This window comes from Vigna umbellata, chromosome 4 (genome assembly GCF_029865625.1).
Source record: "Vigna umbellata cultivar VRB3 chromosome 4, Vumbellata_1.0, whole genome shotgun sequence".
NCBI lineage: Eukaryota > Viridiplantae > Streptophyta > Magnoliopsida > Fabales > Fabaceae > Vigna > Vigna umbellata.
The window spans coordinates 13,417,977-13,439,560 of NC_142168.1; the positions used below are offsets into that span (position 1 = coordinate 13,417,977).

The following is a 21,584-nucleotide window of genomic DNA, read 5'->3' on the forward strand; positions in this document are numbered from 1 at the left end:
GTTTGTGCACCATTATTAAACTTTTAGAGTTTATCCATCTCTTTCTAATCTGAGCTAACTCTTGTAACATTGTTAACTCAAGTTAATTAAGGGTCATACTACTATACCTTATTGTTATGAATACTTAAATATTAGGTTTCTTATATTTGAATTCAAAGAATTAATAATATTATATGTGATTTATTATACTTAATCTAAAATCTTTGGACATAAAGTCATTGAGTTCTAATCAATGTGACTTTATTTACAGTTCAATATTTTACTCTCTCTCAAATAAAACATATATTTCTAAGTGTCACATTTTGAGATATTTTTAAATATATTTGTCCTTTTCGAAGTTGAAGATAAAACCTAACTATTATTTTATCATTTATATCTTTGCCATTCACTTCATATTTAATTTATTATTATTTCAGTAATTTACATGTATTCATTGTGATATTTTAATAAAAATAACAAAACATAAAATCTTATAAATATTTTAATATATTAAAAAAATAATGTATTTCTTGATGCAATTAAGGATAAAGACAATTATAAGTAAAGAAAGCTTTTTTACAATCTTCAAACCTAAACCATTTTTCGTGAGTTGGAAAACGTATTAATTTCTAATGTGAGAATTAGGATTTTTGGATACTCAAATCCTCTATATCTATTATTAGGTTTTTAAATTAGACGTCTAAATATAAGAATCAATTTTTATAAAAACATTAAATTCATAAAAAATATAATTTATTAAAAAATTAACATTTTGTAAACGAAATCATTCCAAACAAAAAGAATATTCAAGAAATAAAAAAAAAATAACTTCACGCACTTTCAATTTTTTTTTTTAATAAATAATGCATCTATACCCTCACTACACAAATTTTAAATGTTTCAAATGATGACTTTTATATACGCAAAAAAGTTGACCTGTTAAAAGATAAGTCTAAAAACAATAAAAAAAAAGGTTATAAGTGTATAATGAAAACCCGAAGAAAAAGACAAAAATATACATACACACAAGACTTCTATACAAAAAAATAAATAAAATCAGCCTGTAAAGACGACTTATTATTTTTAAGATCGTGTTTTCTAACACGATTCATCTATAAAGGTAATTTGTTTTAATTTTACTTATTTTAATAAAATTCAGTCAAAATTACAGTGTTATTGTAAATTTCCTCTATTGGTACCCATACAAAAATATTGTTTATACATGTATAGTTGTGAAATAAAGATAGGTTTGAGAATGAGACTTTACCTAAAAAATTAAATATGAAAGGTTGAAGATAAGCCCCTACTTGCAAATAGATAAATATAATTTTTTATTTAAAATTTCACACATGTATAGCTAAAAAGTAGTTTTAATTGAAATTACCATTCTATTTCTTACAGCTTTACTTTTATAAAATATAAGGCATAACTACTCTAAAGCGATGTACAATGTATAAAAAGAAAACGTTAAATTCAAGGTCGAAAAAACAACGAAATAGACGACGTAGAATATGGTTTCAATTTCTTTAGTACGGTCTACTCTTCTGGAAGCGGACTTCGGGAAATTCGGAATGAGACAAAAATATACGGAACATTAAATATACTAAGTATGTATGCAATGTAACAACATTATTCTACAACTCCATCTAACATAAGCTAAGGTCACGTAATCACACTCAGAATAAATAATAAACAAACGAACATGCTTACATAATAATTTTCAAGTTGCCGTTTGGCTCGGGTTTCTTAGAAACATCAAGCTTTGAAAGTAAAACGCCAAATGTTACAGAGTTCCCAATATAATAATCTACGCGCTAGTTTTACTGCTTCAATATATCCTTGTCTTCGTTTTGCTCTCCCCGCATGCACCTTCTCCTCCACATCTTTTCTCATCCTCCAAAAATGAAACCTAAGCTAACTCTTCACCCTTCTTTCATCTTCCTTCTGTTGCTCATCTCAACCATTGCTCCGACCTATCTCTGTGACGATGATGCTCAGTACACCAACTGTAGTAACGCTTTTACATGCGGAGATACCAAGCTGGATCTCAGGTACCCCTTCTCGGGAGAAAACAGAGGTAGTTATTGCGGCGAAGAGAAGCTCACGTGTGAAGAACGAGTCCCAAAGATAACCATCAACGATGCCAAGTACCGTATTCTTGATTGGCGTAATACAACACAGACAATAACAATGGCCAGGGATGATTATTGGGATAATGTTTGTGTGAGTGAGTACAAGAACAGCACCTTTGATAACACTCACTTTCAATATGATCACCAATATAATTATCTTCGTAACGTCACGCTCTTTTATGATTGCCCTTCCGATTCACCTCCCTCTTTACCACAGACGGATCTGCTTACTCATAGTTGTGGTGCTGATAAAAATGTATACTACACTCCCGTACCTGTACCTCAGTACACGGGGAATTGCGCGGTTGTGGTGATTCCGATATTTGAAACCAACGCTTCACTTGTGCTTGAAAAGAAAATAAGCGAGGCGTTACGGTATGGTTTTGAGTTGAATTGGGAGGGAGATAACGGGAAGTGTGAGAAATGCAGTAATTCTGGTGGAGAGTGTGGAGTTGATGAAGGAGATGGAGGATTTCAATGTTTCTGCGAGGATGGACCCCGTTCTGCTACATGCAAAGGTATGTCTGTATTTCAATTTCTAGTTTAGTTCGTAAAAAATAAACACACATGGCTTCTCTCTGATTGAAGAGGGTGTTATTATGTTTAACAACAAAACAACACTTTTCATAAAGAAGAAAATGGTCGAATATTTTATCCTAGCATTTCCTTGTGAACACCAACGAGAAGTTCATATGGGAGGTCCGGTTGTACCTCAAACACCATTCTCTAATTACAAAGATAAATGTGGGAAAAAAGTTATCTTTATATGGATCACTTCAACAAGGAATGAGATAGAATAGCACTTCATATGGAACAAAACTGGGGTCATAGCATTTGGCTATGTCTATTGGTGCCGATTAACTGATGTCGGTTCTTCCCCAAAACGCCATAGCATTGAAAGAACCGGGTCAGCAATTGCTTGCTTGCAGACGAAGGGCATGATAATGTTTGACTTTTAGGATATTTATGTACACAACAAATCAAACTCCTGATAAATTCTCCTGTTGACCATTTCATTTTTCACCCAACCATCAGATTTTATTATTATTATTTTATTTATTTTTATTCTTGGAGTAAACGTGTCAAGCCTCTTTTTAATTTTAATGTGTAAACGAGTAAGCTGGAGTTGTTAGGCATGAAGTTTAGTCATAAATGGCCAGAGCGGTTACACACAGAGCACCAACCCACAAACTTTGTTTAATGTTTAATCAGAGTTAGGTAATACCAATTTGACAATTTTTAACTGAAAATAATAATAGTTGGTGTCTGGTCAAAGCTAACAGGTCACCTAAATTTACATTTGCATCAGTAGTAGTACTGCTGTAATTCAAATGTAATTCAAAACTCACCAATTACAGTGTCAAATCCTCTGTCTCTCTTCTCTATCATACTATTTTTTCTTTCTGAAGATGAAATTTCTTCAAGGCACCTTTTTCTCATTTTTGGTCATAACCATCACCCTAAACCAAATTCCAACATCTTGTGCTGACGATGAGCATTATCTGAAATGCAGTTCTCCGTTTCAGTGTGCAAATCTAAAAAACCTGAGTTATCCTTTCTGGGGACTTGGTAGAACCCCATATTGTGGCCACCCTGCGTTTAACCTGCAATGCACAGGTGAAGTAGCAACGCTTACCTTGATGTCAGAGAGTTATAGAGTTCTTGAAGTAAATGATTCGGATCATAGATTCAAACTTGTAAGAACTGACTACTGGAATAACATCTGTCCCACAATTCTTAGGAACATCACTGTAGATGGCACTTTCTTTGATTATGGCTCAGATACTCAGAACCTGACTTTCTACTATGATTGTCCTTCGTTTCCTCAATCAGATAGCGTTTTCCCTTGGTTTAACTGTAGTGTAAACGGAACTCAGATGATTAACTATTTTGTGACGGAGAGCATGCTTGAGAATTTCGAGTCAGGTGAAATAATGGGAGCATGCAAATCTAGAGTAGTTGTTCCGATTTTGAAGTCAGAAGCTAAACTTCTAGAAACAAACTCAACGGTGGAAAATCTTAAGGCCGTTCTTGATAATGGTTTTGGCGCGGAGTGGGATGCAAACAATAGTTTGTGTGATAAATGCCAAAACTCTGGTGGGTACTGTGGTCATAACCCAAGCTCAGGTGAATTTGTTTGCTATTGCAGGGATGAATCTTCTCCATCCACATGTAAAAATTCAGGTGAGTAAATGTGACCTAGATTTATAAACTTAGCTCCATCGTTATATTAAATATTTTTACTCAGTCACAGTTGCATCTTAAGTTTCTGCTGTTGATGGGGTGGTGAGAACGACCTCCTCTGTTTTGAATAGGATCAGCCATAAGAATTTTAGGAAGATCTGAATAAGAATGCTTCTTCTATCTGTAAAACATCATTCTTTTGGTTTTCATCTTCTTTTATCTATCTTATCAACGACTTCCTTCCAACATTGCTGCATCACCCATCTTTGAAAATATTGCAGATAGAGTGGTAGATATTAGGTAGGAGTAAGTAGCAATCAACAGCTGGGGTTTACACATTCATCTCCCTTTAACATATTTGTTGCCTTCTTTGGCTGCAATTAAACTATCTTTTATTTCTTGTCTTCTCAATAATGAATTTCCGTCTACAAAACTCACTGATACTCTGCTAAAATTTCTTGAGTCCTCATTTAAAGTTCAAATCTAGGGATAATTGGCCTGATTTGGAGTTGTGCCCGGTACACAGATTTAGATTCAATACCCCCAGGACTAAACAAACCAATTTCCAGATTTTTGCAGTTCTTTATCGGTATCTACAAATAATAATCGCTTCCTGACTTTATACTTGTATCTTTGTTTGCTAATGCAAAATATCTGTTAAGTCCCTTTAGTGGGTTCAAACCACAATTTATCAAATGTGACAAGATATTGAAGCATTCAAAAACAAGATATTTTCAACACTGGCAGCAAAAATGTTTGGCTGTTATAAGAAAAGTCATGCATACGACGGTGATAAAAAGAAGGTTAAAGTCGCTTATGAAAACCTCATGTTCGTAGAAACATTCTTGCTCAGCAAGGTTATTATCTTTTCAATACACGTAATTATGGGTTAAGTCTTACATGTTCAAATCCTGCGCCTAAATTAAATATATGTTTTCTGACTTCATGTTTTTAGTTGCCATCGCATGTGTCTCTTTTCCTTAACTAACATATTCCGATGCAGCTCCTCCGTCTGAACCATCCGGCCAAAACGTCCAAAAACCACGTGTAACACTGATTGAGACCTTTCTGTCATACTTCTAGATTTTGAACAGCCACCATTTTGAACCATGCTGTAACAGTATCATTTGTGTTTGACTTAACTCAATATTATATACGCATCCTTTACGAACTTCCCTTAAAAAATAATTTCCTGTTCCACTATCCCATTATTTTAAAGTGTATGAAACATGAAAAAATAATTTATTCGGCTGCTATTGCTAAAGCCTCAAATCTCAAATTATAATTTTATTTTTCAAACGTTGTCAAAGTCCAAGTCAAACAAATTCATCTTCATGTTTTTTTTTCTTTACTATTCTTCTCACTTCGTTTAAAGTTCAAATCATAGGACCATAGTTCATAGGACTGCCACCAGGGACGAACAATAAACCATGTTGTCCCTGTCGTCGACCACCACCACCACCATTGTAGCCATCACCCTCATCTTCTCTCTCCACCACACCACGTCGTTGCAACCCTACGCACCGCTCTCCACCTGCCAACTCACCTTCTTCAACTGCGGCACCATCACCAACCTTTCCTACCCTTTTACCGGCGGTGACCGCCCCTCCTTCTGTGGGCCACCACAGTTCCATTTGAACTGCCAAGACGGTGTCGTCCCCGTGTTGAACATCTCATCAGTGAGCTACCGAGTCATCAGTACCAACTCGGTGGCTCAGACCTTCACCTTAGCGAGATTAGACCTTTGGAACGAGACATGCACGAATGTTTACGTGAACTCAACTTTTGATGACCCATTCTTCGGCTATGGTTCGGAGAACCAAAACCTGACCTTGTTTTATGAGTGCAAACCCACCTCAGCGTTCACCGAAACACCAAAAAATCTGTTTCACTGTGAGAGTAATGGGGCTTTGAATGAGTCTTATGCTTTGGTTGGTTCTTTACCTTCGGATCCTATTCTTGGAATTGTTGAATGCGTTCAACATATTTCAGTTCCAATTCTTAAAAAGCAGGCTGATAGGCTGGTGGAAAACCGGTCTTTGCTTCGGGAGATTCTGATGAAGGGGTTTAATGTGAACTATTGGAATCCTTATGAGAGTGTGTGCCTTGAGTGTGTTGGTTCTGGTGGCCATTGTGGCTTTGATTCTGATAACAACCAACATATTTGTATTTGTGGGGACCAATTGTGTTCAACTCCAGGTATTCCAGCTTTTCGTTTGGTTCGTTCTCTTTAAGTGCTATCTTTTCTTCCTCTCTTGATTCCCTTTCGTCACCTATTTTCACTGTGTTTGGTTCCATATCAAACACACATCTCAGATGTGATTTTTAAGAAGCTAAAAGTTATATAGTGTATTTGATTTGGTAGCAGAAAACTGTGGTGAATATACAAAGCACGATGAAATTACCATAAAAGCAAATACTTATTATATTAAAAAATCATGGTGAGTTCAAACTCACCTTGTAACAAAACATGCAAATAGTTTCCATGTCCCAAATGTGATTCCTTACTTTTTAATTGATTGTTGACAATGTTTGTTATTAGGGGTTTGAACTAGAATTCATTTCGAAAGTTGATCCTGTAAAATTGATTTTAAAACAAAGAACTTTGTATTTAGGTGTTGACATCGAAAGCAGTAAATAGTAAAATCTTTAAACCAACACAAAAACTTTACAACTAATTATGGACTTTGTAAAACATGTTCAAACTATAAATATTTACTTTAAAACATGTTCAAATCAGTAAAACATAGCTAGTATTTTAAAGTGATTTTAGATATATCTTAAACCAAGCACTCACTCAGTATGAATCAGGTGCCACTAAAGATTGTAAAACTCTCAATTTTCATTCTTTTTTGGTGAAAAATCTGGCTATGCTTCTTTTCCTGCAACTTAATTCGCATTTATATTTACAAGCTTCCACTTTTCATCGAATCGGTTAAGAGAGAAATTGAGGCTTTATTAGCTTCTCGTGTTGACTACCTTTCATTTTCATCCCTCTGATCCTTTGTTTTGACATCTTATTTGTTTTGGAATATTGCAGGTAGTCACAAGAATGTAGGTGTAGCAATAGGTAACTTTCATTTTGTTAATTTAATAGTACAAACTTAAGTGCTTCCATTTTGTTTATAGAATTGTACTGATGTCTACTATTGGTACTGTTATCAGGCGCTATTGTAGGAGGAGTTGCAGCCCTTGTTGTCATTCTTGGATGTGTGTACTTTATTATACAAAGAAGAAGAAAAATTTATCAAAAATCAAGAAGTATGGAGCTCTTCATAGCTCCAACTTCAAGCGGAGATACTTTTGCATCAACTACTATCACGTCTCAAAGTCTATCTTCTTACCAATCTTCCAATCCAGTAACCAGGAGTTACTACTTTGGTGTCCAGGTCTTTACCTATGAGGAATTGGAGGAAGCTACCAAAAACTTTGATGCTTCTAGAGAACTTGGTGAGGGAGGTTTCGGCACTGTTTACAAAGGTAACAAAATAACTTACATGTCCATGATGCACTGATACAATTCATCTGTCACATACTATATGTTTCTGATACAATGATATAATTATTCTAAAGATGTATACCTGGAATGATAACTGTTTTTCTTGAACAATCTTATATTTGTTAACCAGGTGAACTCAAAGATGGACGTACAGTTGCAGTGAAACGCCATTATGAAAGCAACTCTAGGCGTATTATGCAGTTCATGAATGAAGTTCAGATTCTAGCCCGCTTAAGGCACAAGAACCTTGTGACACTCTTTGGATGCACCTCTAAACATAGCAGAGAACTTCTCCTTGTCTATGAATTCATACCTAATGGAACAGTGGCTTATCATCTTCAAGGAAGAGGCTCAAAATCAACTTTACTCCCTTGGCCTATAAGATTGAACATTGCTGTTGAAACAGCTGAGGCTCTAGCCTACCTACATGCAAACGATGTCATACACCGCGATGTTAAAACCAACAACATTCTCTTGGATGATCAATTTTGCGTCAAGGTTGCTGATTTTGGTCTCTCGAGGGATTTCCCAATTGATGTCACTCATGTGTCAACAGCTCCACAGGGAACACCTGGTTATGTTGACCCTGAATATTACCAGTGCTACCAGCTCACTGATAAAAGTGATGTTTACAGCTTTGGAGTGGTTTTGGTTGAGCTTATATCATCACTGCAAGCTGTGGACATCTACAGGAATCGCAGTGATGTGAACCTGTCAAACATGGCTATCAAAAAAATTCAAAACCAGGAACTGCATGAATTGGTCGATCCTTATCTTGGGTTTGAGAAGGATCCTGCTATGAGGAGGATGATAACAGCAGTGGCAGAATTGGCCTTTAGGTGTTTGCAACAGGAAAGAGATTTGAGACCTAGCATGGATGAGGTGGTGGAGATCTTAAGAGGAATCAAGAGTGATGGGCTTGGGGCACGGGAAGAGAAAGAAATATTGGATATTAGGACTGATGAAGCTATACTTTTGAAGAAGGCTCATTCTCCTGTTTCACCAAATTCAGTTGTTGACAATTGGGTTAGCGGCTCCTCTGTATCTAATTCCTCATAGTTTCTAAGCTTTAATTTTTCTCTTGGTGAAGATCTAGTTAGACAGTGAAACTTGTATACTGAGTAAAATGTCAGTGAGCTAGTTTAGAAATCATAGCCTTCATATGTATTTTCTCTAAAAGCTTCTGGTTTGAACTTTTATTCGGGGCTTGTATATTATTATGATGATGAGAAGGTGAATTCACTGCTGATTCAAAAGATGTAATATGCATAGGGGTAAGAGAAATACATATATATTCATATATATATGTTATTTATTTGGAGGTGTAAATATTCTCGTGTGTTTGTAGCTAAGATGTATTATTTTTAATAGAATTGCGTTATGGCATTATTTATTACATTTTTTTTATTTTAATTTGTCCTTGTTGTATACTTTGTGACAGGAACATTTGTCTCTTCAAAATATACACGTTATTTTTAGCTTAGTTTGTGTGTGAAGTTGTATTTAAATACATATTCTGATAAATTAAAAATAGTCTTCTAGCAGTATATCAAGTCTTAGTTTCTGACAATATCCACGTGCATGTAATAATGATAAATGTTGAAGGTTAGAGTCCATTGAATTAACTTCAGACAGGGTGAGAGGAAGAAGCATTTTTTTAGTATTATCTGTTGGATTTGGATTACTCGTGTTATTCTGTCATGCTGTCTCATGTTACCTTGCATGGACAGAGACAGAATAATTAGTTTTATATGTATAGACTCTACTCCACACAAAAACAGAAAAAAAAAAAACGGATATTATAAACAAATAATAGTAATTATTGTAACTATTTGAGAAATATTTTTTATATTATACAGACTACAGGTAATGTGAATTCACCTGAGTTAATATAAATCTTATTTTATAAATTAATTTAATGATATTAAATTATATTTAACATATATGTTTTAACATGAAATTAGAGTCATGATTTTAGAGTCTGTTTTGGAAAATGACTCTTTACTTGGTAATAGTTAAGACCTATAGGTTTGATGTTCCATCAATTTACCATCATGGATACGTTGAGTGATTGCACATCTCTTTTTGAAAGTTTGTTTTCATCTATTTTGTTATGATTCAATTCGATCAAAATTCATCATTTAGGACTTGGTCTTAAAATCTATAGTCTTCGTTAGAACAGTTAAGTCGTTTGAGAATTTCCGATGCTTGGCACAAAAGAAAGACAAAGGTACATTTACGAAAGTTATCATTCATCACAAATAAAGTTAATAATGAAAATGAGCAATGCAAATATTTACAAAAGAGAAAAGACATCAAACAAACATGATCGAAAGATTACAAAGATAACAAGACCTATTTTATTAATATATTTTAAGAGTAAAATGATTATAAAAAATAATTTTTATATTTCAAAAATAAAAAATAATATTAAACAAATGTAAAAAATTTATGTATAAGAAAAAAGAATTACTAACTCAATCACCATTTTGATATCTCAGCAAGTATACTAATTCCTTTTGATATTCTCTCCTTCAAACATTTCCCTGACTTTTTCTTTCCACTCTGCCAATGGCTTCCGACAGTGTTCACCTCCATCTTATCACTATACTTCATCACTCAATCATCTTCCTCCTACTCTTTAAACTACCTTCATCTTTAAGCTCCAACGATACTCACAGCAATTGCGCTAACGTGATAAATTGCGGCAAAATAAACATCGGTTTTCCATTCTGGGGAGGGAACCGCCCAAGAGAGTGTGGCCATCCTCTGATGGAACTCATCTGCGAAAATGAGACCAGCTACATAACCATTAAGGATGTCAAGTACCAGGTTTTGGAAGCCAACCCAGATAGACATACTTTGAAAATCACCAGACAAGATTACTCGATAGACTTATGCCAGCCAAATCAAGTCAACACCAGCCTTAACACTCAGCTCTACGTTTATGACTCACCCTATAACAATCTTTCCCTTTCCTATGGTTGCACTCCTTCAAACTCTTTGCCTCTCACCAATATTCCTTGTAATGGAACTTCTGGGGAAAACGTTTATTCTCAGTTTGGGTCACTTTCTCCCGTGTCTTGCAAAATAACTGTGGTTGTTCCGGTTCCTCAATCACTGCAGGAGATTAATAGTTTCATCAAAGTATACGAGGCAATCAAAGAAGGGTTTGTGGTGAGATGGATAATAGGTGTTGAAGAATGTGACAAGTGTGAAAGATCAGGTGGAGAATGCGGTTTAAGGGTCTTCGCAGCAAACATGTTACTGCAGAGATGGAGCTTGTTCTAATTTCTCACAAGATAGCGAAGCATCTTCAGGTATGCCTAAGTTTATTCAAAATTAAATTTTTCTGCTTTGCGTTTGACGATTTGCCACCGCATATGTGTCTCTTTTCCTAACTAACATATTCCAATGCAGTTCCTCCATCTGAACCAACCGGCCAAAAACGTCCAAAAACCGTGTGCAACACTGATTGAGACCTTTCTGTCATACTTCTAGATTTTGAATTAATAGCCACCATTTTGAACCATGCTATAACAGTTTAATTTGTGTATTGATTTAACTCAATATTATATACGCATCCTTCACGACAAAATAATTTCCTGTTCCACTATCATTAAGTGTATGAAACATGAAAAAGAAAATTAACCATAGAAATAAATTTAGATTTAGGAGTTATCAAAATAATTATTAAGAATGATAATGTTTATTATATTAGTTGAGAAAGATTGAGAAAGTTACTCTCTCAGTCATTATAGTGTATTATCTCTAATAATTAAGAACATTATGGTTGGTAAATAAAATGCGTAATGTTAGTCTATAAATTGTTAGATTTATGAGAAACGAAAATACACAGAAACATAATCAGAAAGTTCTATTGAGTGTTATTTTCCTAACTATCCGAGAAAGTCTGAGTATCTCATTGAGAAAGAGATACTAAGAGAGATGGCTAGTCTAGTAAAGAGTGTGTCTTTGCCTCAATTGACAAAGAATGTCAACTTTGACAATTGGAGTGTGCAGACGAGATTTCTTCTAAGAGTGTGGGATGTTGTTGCAAATGACTATGAATGTAGAATGTAGAACACAGAGTGGCCTAAGTTGCCACATTAAGAAAATCAGTGTTAAGGATCAATCAGTCTTGTACATATTGTATCGAGCTGTTGACGAATCTGGATTTGAGAAGATAGTAAATGCTAAATCTTCAAGAAAAGCATAACGAATTCTTGAGGAAGTTTACAAAGGTGATATCCGTGTAAAGCAAGTTAGACTTTAAATTCTTATAGACAAGTTTGAGAGTATGAGAATAGAGAGTAGAGAATGAGTGGCCAAGTATATATCTCGAATAGAGGCGGTAACGAATCAACTCAGAAGAAATGGAGAAGAGTTGCCTGTTAGTCGTACTGAGAAGAAGATCCTGAGGTCACTGACTAAAGACTTCAAAAATATTGTGTGCGCAGTTGAGAAGTCCAAAACTTGACTATGCTATTGGTTAAAGAGCTTCTTGGGTCTTTGGAGGCAAATGAGCAGTGAAGGAGAACGTTGTTTGAACCACTTGACCAAGTACTTTGATTTAAAGGAAGGTGCTTAGAACACTCGAGGTTGAAGTGATCCTGGAGGAAGAGGTTGTGGACAAGGAAGTCGTGGTCAAAGTGATAACGGAAGTGATTATGAATATGACAAAGAGCAAACCGATAAATAAAATTGACGTGACCGTGAAAAAAAGGCGAGATTGAGGAAGTCGATCAAGTAAATTTGATGTTGAATGTTTTAAGTGTGACAAACATGATCATTACGCGAATGAGTGCATATAACAAAATATTATCGGGATGAGAAAAAGGAAGAGACAAATATCCTTAATGTAAAAGCCGATGAAGAAATTAGAATTCTCTTAATGACAAGAAGTCCGAACGCTAAACTGCCAAGCTCGGGTGCCAAGTTGTTGTGTAAGAACCCGGAAAGGGGAAACGAAAACTCGGACAGTCTGCAGAGGTATCATGACAACTCGGTGAAGGAACTTGGAGGAGTTAGTTTCACAGTGAGAGTAAAGGGGCTTTGAATGAGTCTTATGCTTTGGTTGGTTCTTTACCTTCGGATCCTATTCTTGGAATTGTTGAATGCGTTCAGCATATTTCAGTTCCAATTCTAAAAGAACATGCTGATAGGCTGGTGGAAAACCGGCCTTTGCTCGGGGAGATTCTGATGAAGAGGTTTAATGTGAACAATTGGAAAACCGGTCTTTACCTTTCGTCACCTATTTTCACTGTGTTCAGTATGAATCAGGTGCCACTAAAGTGTGTAAAACTCTCAATTTTCATTCTTTTTTGGTGAAAAATCTGGCTATGCTTCTTTTCCTGCAACTTAATTCGCATTTATTGTTACAAGCTTCCACTGTTCACCGAATCGGTTAAGAGAGAAATTGAGGCTTTATTAGCTTCCCGTGTTGACTACCTTTCCTTTTCATCCCTCTGATCCTTTGTTTTGACATCTTGTTTGTTTGAAATATTGCAGGTAAACGCAACAATGTACGTGTAGCAATAGGTAACTTTCATTTTGTACATACTTAAGTGCTTCCATTTTGTTTATAGAATTGTACTGATGTCTACTATTGGTACCGTTATCAGGCGCTACTGTAGGAGGAGTTGCAGCCCTTGTTGTCATTCTTGGATGTGTGTACTTTATTATACAAAGAAGAAGAAAAATTTATCAAAAATCAAGGAATATGGAGCTCTTCATAGCTCCAAACACTTTTGCATCAACTACTATCACGTCTCAAAGTCTATCTTCTTACCAATCTTCCAATCCAGTAACCAGGAGTTACTACTTTGGTGTCCAGGTCTTTACCTATGAGGAATTGGAGGAAGCTACCAAAAACTTTGATGCTTCTAGAGAACTTGGTAAGGGAGGTTTTGGCACTGTTTACAAAGGTAACAAAATAACTTACATGTCCATGATGCACAGATACAATTCATCTGTCACATACCTTATGTTTCTGATACAATGATATAATTACTCTCAAGATGTATAGGATATGATACCTGGAATGATAACTGTTTTCCTTGAACAATCTTATATTTGTTAAACAGGTGAACTCAAAGATGGACGTACAGTTGCAGTGAAACGCCATAATGAAAGCAACTCTAGGCTTATTATGCAGTTCATGAATGAGGTTCAGATTCTAGCCCGCTTAAGGCACAAGAACCTTGTGACACTCTTTGGATGCACCTCTAAACATAGCAGAGAACTTCTCCTTGTCTATGAATTCATACCTAATGGAACAGTGGCTTATCATCTTCAAGGAAGAGGCTCAAAATCAACTTTACTCCCTTGGCCTATAAGATTGAACATTGCTGTTGAAACAGCTGAGGCTCTAGCCTACCTACATGCAAACGATGTCATACACCGCGATGTTAAAACCAACAACATTCTCTTGGATGATCAATTTTGCGTCAAGGTTGCTGATTTTGGTCTCTTGAGGGATTTCCCAACTTGTGTCACTCATGTGTCAACAGGTCCACAGGGAACACCTGGTTATGTTGACCCTGAGTATTACCAGTGCTACCAACTCACTGATAAAAGTGATGTTTACAGCTTTGGAGTGGTTTTGGTTGAGCTTATATCATCATTGCGAGCTGTGGACTTCAACAGGAATGGCAGTGATGTGAACTTGTCATACATGGCTTTAAGAAAAATTCAAAACCAGGAACTGCATGAATTGGTCGATCCTTATCTTGGGTTTGAGAAGGATCATGCTATGAGGATAATGACAACAGAAGTGTCAACATTGGCCTTTAGGTGTTTGCAACAAGAGAGAGATTTGAGACCATGTATGGATGAGGTGGTGGAGATCTTAAGAGGAATCAAGAGTGATGAGCTTGGTGCACGGGAAGAGACAGAAATATTGGATATTAGGACTGATGAAGCTATACTTTTGAAGAAGGCTCATTCTTCTGTATCTAATTCCTCATAGTATCTAATTCCTAACACACCTTTTATTTTTAATAAAAAAATATTATAATTATAGATTAATACTATTATACATCAAAACTGTATACTTTCACTAATTGCAAAATATAAAATTAACCAAACAAATCATCGATTGAAAGTTCTGTGGATCATATTAAGTTAATATATAAATGTTCATAAAGACAAAAATCCGATTGATATTATATTGCATCAATTTGTTTCAACGGGCATAAAGTGTCTTTTTATAGATGACATGACAATAAAAAACAATTTAAAGTATACCAATAAATATTTAATTTTAATTAAGACATTTATGAATTTAGATTGATTGATTTTATATTTTATGGAAAATCATTAAATTGTGTATTTATAAAAATAAAAAACAAATTATATGATATAGGTATGGATACTCAAGCTTATAATGAAATAAAGATTCATATAAATATCCAAGTAATTAAACACTAATTAAAGATTGAGGTCGTTAAATAATAAATTGATTTAAACGCTAATTAAAAAGTATGGTCATTAAGTCATAAAGTGAATATTAAAACTGAACTAAAGTTTTTATATCAAAACTGTAACTTCTTCTCTTTAATACACTAAAAATAAAATACATTAATACTAAGGTGATTATTTATCTTATTTTTATTTCATCAATTTTCATATATTTAAATTATATAAGTTTTACTTATTTTTTAAACTAGTGTATGAATTTAATTTAATCTTATAAAATCAGTTTTTAAAGATAATTTATATATATATATATATATATATATATATATTTTGTAAATTCATCTTATTTTTTATTATATAAGATTTTCAATATTTATTACGTTGTTCAATTAATTAAACTTAAATTTTTTTTTTCTAAGTTAGTATTAAAATAATATAAAATTTATTCGAATAAGATTACTGTTGGTTGAATTTATCGTATCACCCGTTATTCTTCTTTTAAATTGTTTATTTTATTGCTTTTTTTTATTAACAAACATAATTCATTACATTGAAAGAAGAAAAGAGAAATATAATTCAAGCATAACCAATAAAATATTTCCTAAAAAAAATAACTGTTATACTTTTTCAATCTTGATTTTTCCTCTTGTGATTATTAATATTTTATTGAAATGATGAGTATTATTAACCATGATGATTAGGTTCACGCTAAATGCTTAATTAATAATCCTTATACTTATACACACCCAACGGTTAAAAAACACTGTTATTTAATTTTTGACTTTCTATTTAATATTAAAAACATATAATTTTTTCAATTTAAATTTATATGAGCAATGCGGGCCGTCTTACTCTGTCGTTGGGCTATGCAAACTATAGGTGTTATAAGACAATCCAAAATGGTCCATAAATATTAAACTTTAAACTTAAATAAATCACACTTTTTAAATTGATTTTGTAGTTTAAAGTTTCATTCTTAAAATATTTATAATGTATCTAAGGTTTTATATTGCTTTAGAAAATAATTTTGTTTTTGTTAGATCATCAATCTTCTCGAGATTTGTTGATGAAAGCATACACAGAAAATTGATTTCCCTCTCCAAGTTTACATTATAAAGGCATAATTGCAACCTAAGCAAACCAAATCATGCTGACCGAAAAGAAAGTAACGAAATCAGGCATAGCTTATTCTTCTGAAATTGGTGACTCATGTCAAACTTGCACTTCAATGAATATGACTTTTTCTTCTGTTTTGGATGCATTAATTGATCCATGCCCATATTTCTTCTGAGGTTAGCTGCTCATTGCAATTCAATCTTTCTGGTCTTCTTTGCTACACCATTTCTCATCAACACATCTCAATCTCATAAATGTAAATCACACATAATTCATCAACATATATACAAATGAGAGAGATATTAAATGACAAAGTTATTTCACACAACTTCTTCAATCTCTATTCTGCCTTTAATTGACTTTGATGTTCATTATGTAAAAATAATCTTTTTTTATTGAAAGAATCCCTTTTTATATGTTTTCAAGACTGTATTTAGTAATGGTAAAAGACATATAAAAATGTAATTGATAAAAAAATTATCATCTTAAACTTTATCAAAATTAATTTTGACTTTATTACCATTTCCATAAGAAAAAAATTATTTTAAATTTATTTAAGTAGATTCTGTTAATATAACTTTTTCTTTAACGCTCGTTATTTTGATATCTATAACTTTTATGGCTAGAAATAACTTTTTCAGGTTTAATTTTTGTAACATACTCATTAAAGATGACATTTATGAATTAAATACATTTAAAAAGCCTTAGAAAAATATAAACACACATTAAATTTGTTTTCATTAGAAAAATAGTTAAAATTGCATGTGTTAGAGTTTGAGAAGAAATTTAAAGCATTTTTGAATTCGACTTAGGAAAATGAAAAGGAGAATAAAAAATAAAAGTTGAATAGTAATGAAAAATAGCATTGGGAGTATTGTGAGGTAGTAGAATTTGGGGCGAAGAAAAAAAAAGGCAGCTTTTATATTCCCCGATAAAGCCTTCTTCCCTTCCCTTTCCTTTCTCAGTCTAATCAATCTCTTTCTCTCTCCTCTCTCAGATCTCACTCTCTCTTTCTCTCTCCTCATTTCTCAATGCACAAATTCAAGTTTCTCGCCACCCAATGCGCCGTCGCCGGCAGTCCCACCCGCAGTCCAACAACCAGCCCTGTAATCCACCTGCGCCGCCGCAAGACCCTCCGCATGTTCCTCGCCCGACGCCGATTCCATCCCCCGCCGCAAGATCCCCCGCCCCTCCCCGAGGCCCGCGTCCGCCACAAGCTCAAAGACCTCTTCGTCTCCTCACCTCCGCCACCCCATAACGAAGACAAAACAATCTTCCATCAGCAACAACAACAGCAAAGAAAAGAAGAAGAAGAAGAAGAAAACAAAGATCAGCCTGTCGAACTCATCCCTAACTCCGCTCTGAGCCTCCGCCTCCGCACCGGATCTCCCTTCCGGCGCTCCGCCGCAGCTCTCCGCCCGGTATCCTCCGTCTTCCGCTACCGGTTGCTGAGAAGAGCGTGGCGGCCGGTGCTTGTCACCATCCCTGAATAGTACCACTCATACTTTCTCTCCACTGTCATAACTGTACGGAGTAATTCAATTCCTCAATTTTATTTTTTATTTATTATATTATTTTCAATTCTTCCTCAGATAACATAATAACATTATAATTTTCATACAAAAAAGATATAATACTTAACCGAACGTCAGCTGCTAACATGCGCCGAGTGCGCTTCTGGTAAAGCCGTGAAGGGAGTAAGTAATCAATGTAACTAACACCACGCGGCAACGGTTATGATGCGACGTCGTATACGTATTTCAGTATCATACTTTTCCACTAATATTTTATACTCACCACACGCCAATTAATTTCGGAATTATTCACCAAAACATGTATTAACGGTTAACACTGCTATAAAATAACGTTTTTTGGACATTGGTTAAATGAATTGTATAATCCAATTTGGAGTTATTATTTATCGATTTGACATGATTTTTAAATAATATGGAAACTAGGGTTCTTATTTTTGGGCTTATTAGAATGGATCTAGAAAGAGAGTGGTGAGAGATAAGTGGTTGTGAGAAAAAGACCGTGATACTTTCCTACAACTGTGTCTCTATTCGCAGCTTCCCATGTGTTTCTGCTCAAAGTTGGATTCTTATCATCGACGGTCTTCTGTTTTTGTCCTGTCTCGCTGATCAAAAGAGCTTTTGTTTTGTTGTAACACTTAAGCAATGCTTGGTGTTAGAGAATGTAAAAAAGAATGATATTTTCCTGATGTAGCAAAGTTGTTGTGATGATGGTTCTATATTTTTAATGAAATACATATACATGTTTTGGTTGGTCTTTTTTAGTATGCTTAAAAAGGTAGCAATAATAATACATTAGACTAGTGTCCGAACTAAATTATGCAAGGATAATGCTCATTCCTTTGTACTTGTCTAGGGTTTATACTCTCTTCTGATAAGGTAGGTCCTATGTACGTGTGTTGATTCATTGCGTAACGTGTGTACTGTAACAGGTGTACTTTTTGAAACTTTAATTATAGTGTGGGCAAGCAATGATTCTGGCTAGAGATTTGAGATCTAACAAGTATTAAGGGCTTAATTATCTGTGTGTTGATGATTTGTCTGTGTTGCATAGGTAATAGAGAGGAAGTGAAAATGACAAAGAGTTTTGTATTTGTTGAAACCTTGAAGGAATCTTGGTGTTTGAGTGACCCATTTTTGAGCCATTTTGTTTGTACTATCTTGTTGAAGTGACCTAAAAAGGGTGAATTGCTGTGCTCCCTAATATCCCATTTAGTATCTAAACAGCCCCACCATGTCATTATTGAGGGCATCTTTTCCCTTAGTGTTGCTGACTGAAGTTGTTAGTGATCTTAGCAAATGAATATAACTCAAAAATAAAAATGATGAGTGAACTATATCTCCATTCGTAACCACCGGACAAGGCTACTTGAGAGACTATCAGTCACATAGGTCTAAAATCAAAAATTCCAGATAAGTACTACGATAATCATTCGGTTGATCATCATTATAGATTGAACAAACGTCTTTAACAGTAAATATCTCTAAACACCAACTCAAATTAAGACTACTGATAAATGTTACAACTAATGGATTATTATTAGACCATAATTAGGGTTTTATTAATATCATATCATCTGAAAAACTATAATAAATAAAGATCAAAAGGTCAAAAGGTATTGTATTTATTGTGAATGATCAAAGGTAAAAAGTATCTGAATTCATTGTGAATTGTATTTATTATGAATTTAAAATTTTGCTGTGATTCTGATTGGATTAATAACTAACTTAAGCATTAGAGTGTCTTTAACCCTATACCCGAAACAATGAATTAATAAAACATAACTAAAGGTTGATGCAAATGAGAAAGGTTTTTGTATTTACAGAGAGAAAGATGTGTATAAATTGGGTTGTTGCTTTAGCTTGAAGTGTAGGCGGTGGTGTGAAATTCTTTTGGACACGTTAGGAGAAATCTCTCTCCCACTAGCTGTTCACAACAAAACCAAATGACAACGAAAACAACACTTCTGCTGCTAAATACGTTTGACTCAAATGTTTCTTCCGTAACAATTTTCACTTTTGAGTTTTTTCTGTTTGAATAATAACACGTGGCAAAAAATAGCCGTATATTGTTTTCAGTCATTGATATAATTGTCAATTTGAATTTAATATCTTAAATCCTTATGGTGGAGGAATGGAAAGTGAAAGTGTATGAAATGCATCACGTTGTTTTAAGTTTTCAGTCGAGGAGAATGGTTGGGGATGAGTTTGACATGGCAAGAAGAATTTTTTTACGTTTTTAAGCAAAATTCATTTTTATATGATCACTGTAGGCAAAAATTTTATAAATTATCATTATAGATAAATTGTATAACCTTCACACGACTTCAAATGAAAAAATGTTACAAAGAATATATAATTTATGCACTGAAACATTCTAAAAAAATGAAGTTGTATGAAATACACTATTTTAAACTTGACAAATATTTTATGCATTTGGATATATGTTTTTAGACAAATATTTTATGTTATTTTGTTATTTTATTCAAAATGTCACATAAATTAAAAGTATAGTTAATTTATATTTCGTAAATGAATGTGTAAATCTTATTTTTTTGAGTTAGGTTTTTAAAATTAAGTTATGTTTAAAATTTACTCTGTATAGATAATTTTAATCGTTTTTATAATTAATTTTAAGATGAAAACGTATAGTAATAGTTTATAAGAAGAAGAAAAAGTTGATGTGTGGTGATGTGATGAATCACTTTATAGTTTGAGTCAAATATGAAGTTAGAGTTAGAAAATGTGATATAAGATGAAAGCAACTCTTAACGGAAAGCAAATTATCATATAATACTTTTGCTTTGTTGGGTTGCATTGGAAGACACACATACTTTTTAAATCAGACTAGCAAAATTTAAATGTAAGTGTACTATTGAGTACAAATAAGAAAATTAAGTAATATAAAAAAAATTATACATTTGTTATATTAAAATTTTGGATTGTATTATTATTAATATCCCACTTTAGTTGAATTAATCTTTTTTTTTATGGTTGTTAGAACTCATAATTACTTTTTACCTAATGCTTTGACCAAACTCATCAAAGTTGAAGAATATATATACGTGGGACTCTCTTATTCTTTGCTCCTTAGCACAACCTATGACCTATGCTTGTTGCCAAAGGTTTCCTTTTTGAATTTTTTTTTTCTTTTTTTGCACTTTCTCCATAAAAACTGATAAAAGAACTGCTTGCAAAGTTAACGAAGTTATAGATAGGAAATTAATGGATTATTATTATTAATTAGTATTTTAATTCTGTATTTTTGTTTAACTTTTATACTTTCCAACATTTGTCCTTCTTATCAAAAAGCTCGTTTCAAAAGATATTAGAGTACTTATTTTAGAATTTTTGTTTTGAAAAAATTCTTCAAGAAAGCATCTCATATATTTTGGAAAGCCAGTTCTAAAATTCATTCAAAAAATATTATTCTAAAATCTATTTTCTAGAAATCTTGTTTCGGAAATTATATTCTATTACAGTTAATCCAGAAGTCACTTTTATAAAGGGAAAAACAATATTTTAAAAATTATGAGGTGCGGTTAGAAGTTACAGAGGTATTAGAAGAAAAGGCCTAAAGCTTGGCCCACAAAAAGACCCCTCAGATTATAGTGTCATTCCAGTAAGCCCAAGTCAATAAAGGTTCAGTCACAGAAAGAGTGTTACTCTCAGCATCATCTCAGCATCATCTGCATCACCCACATTTTTTCATGTTTCTCCACA

The 21,584-nt window shown here is 33.7% G+C and overlaps 3 protein-coding genes and 1 pseudogene across 5 annotated transcripts; all 4 read left to right on the top strand.

The window, feature by feature from the left end:
- Positions 1-1,646: 1,646 nt before the first annotated feature.
- On the top strand, positions 1,647-9,183 carry LOC124820498 (LEAF RUST 10 DISEASE-RESISTANCE LOCUS RECEPTOR-LIKE PROTEIN KINASE-like 1.4). Of its 3 annotated transcripts, none has more exons than XM_088112455.1 (4): positions 1,647-2,629; positions 7,336-7,365; positions 7,461-7,775; positions 7,925-9,183. In XM_088112455.1, the coding sequence occupies exons 1-4, from the start codon at positions 1,843-1,845 to the stop codon at positions 8,851-8,853; spliced, it is 2,061 nt and encodes a 686-aa protein (XP_087968581.1). In that variant the 5' UTR covers positions 1,647-1,842; the 3' UTR covers positions 8,854-9,183. The 3 variants fall into 3 exon arrangements, with proteins under 3 accessions (XP_087968581.1, XP_087968583.1, XP_087968582.1); XM_088112457.1 differs by lacking the exon at positions 1,647-2,629 and adding an exon at positions 3,538-4,295; XM_088112456.1 differs by lacking the exon at positions 1,647-2,629 and adding an exon at positions 4,344-6,494.
- A 1,150-nt stretch (positions 9,184-10,333) lies between these two features.
- Positions 10,334-11,273, top strand: LOC148199289 (LEAF RUST 10 DISEASE-RESISTANCE LOCUS RECEPTOR-LIKE PROTEIN KINASE-like 2.4; annotated as a pseudogene).
- A 1,415-nt stretch (positions 11,274-12,688) lies between these two features.
- LOC148199290 (LEAF RUST 10 DISEASE-RESISTANCE LOCUS RECEPTOR-LIKE PROTEIN KINASE-like 1.4) lies at positions 12,689-14,766 on the top strand. The gene is made up of 5 exons (XM_088112619.1): positions 12,689-12,832; positions 12,922-13,066; positions 13,306-13,335; positions 13,419-13,721; positions 13,881-14,766. The coding sequence occupies exons 1-5, from the start codon at positions 12,689-12,691 to the stop codon at positions 14,762-14,764; spliced, it is 1,506 nt and encodes a 501-aa protein (XP_087968745.1). The 3' UTR covers positions 14,765-14,766.
- A 2,443-nt stretch (positions 14,767-17,209) lies between these two features.
- Positions 17,210-17,903, top strand: LOC148199291 (uncharacterized). The gene has a single exon (XM_088114083.1). It carries the CDS (start codon positions 17,361-17,363, stop codon positions 17,820-17,822), a length of 462 nt encoding a protein of 153 aa, XP_087970209.1. The 5' UTR covers positions 17,210-17,360; the 3' UTR covers positions 17,823-17,903.
- Positions 17,904-21,584: the final 3,681 nt, after the last annotated feature.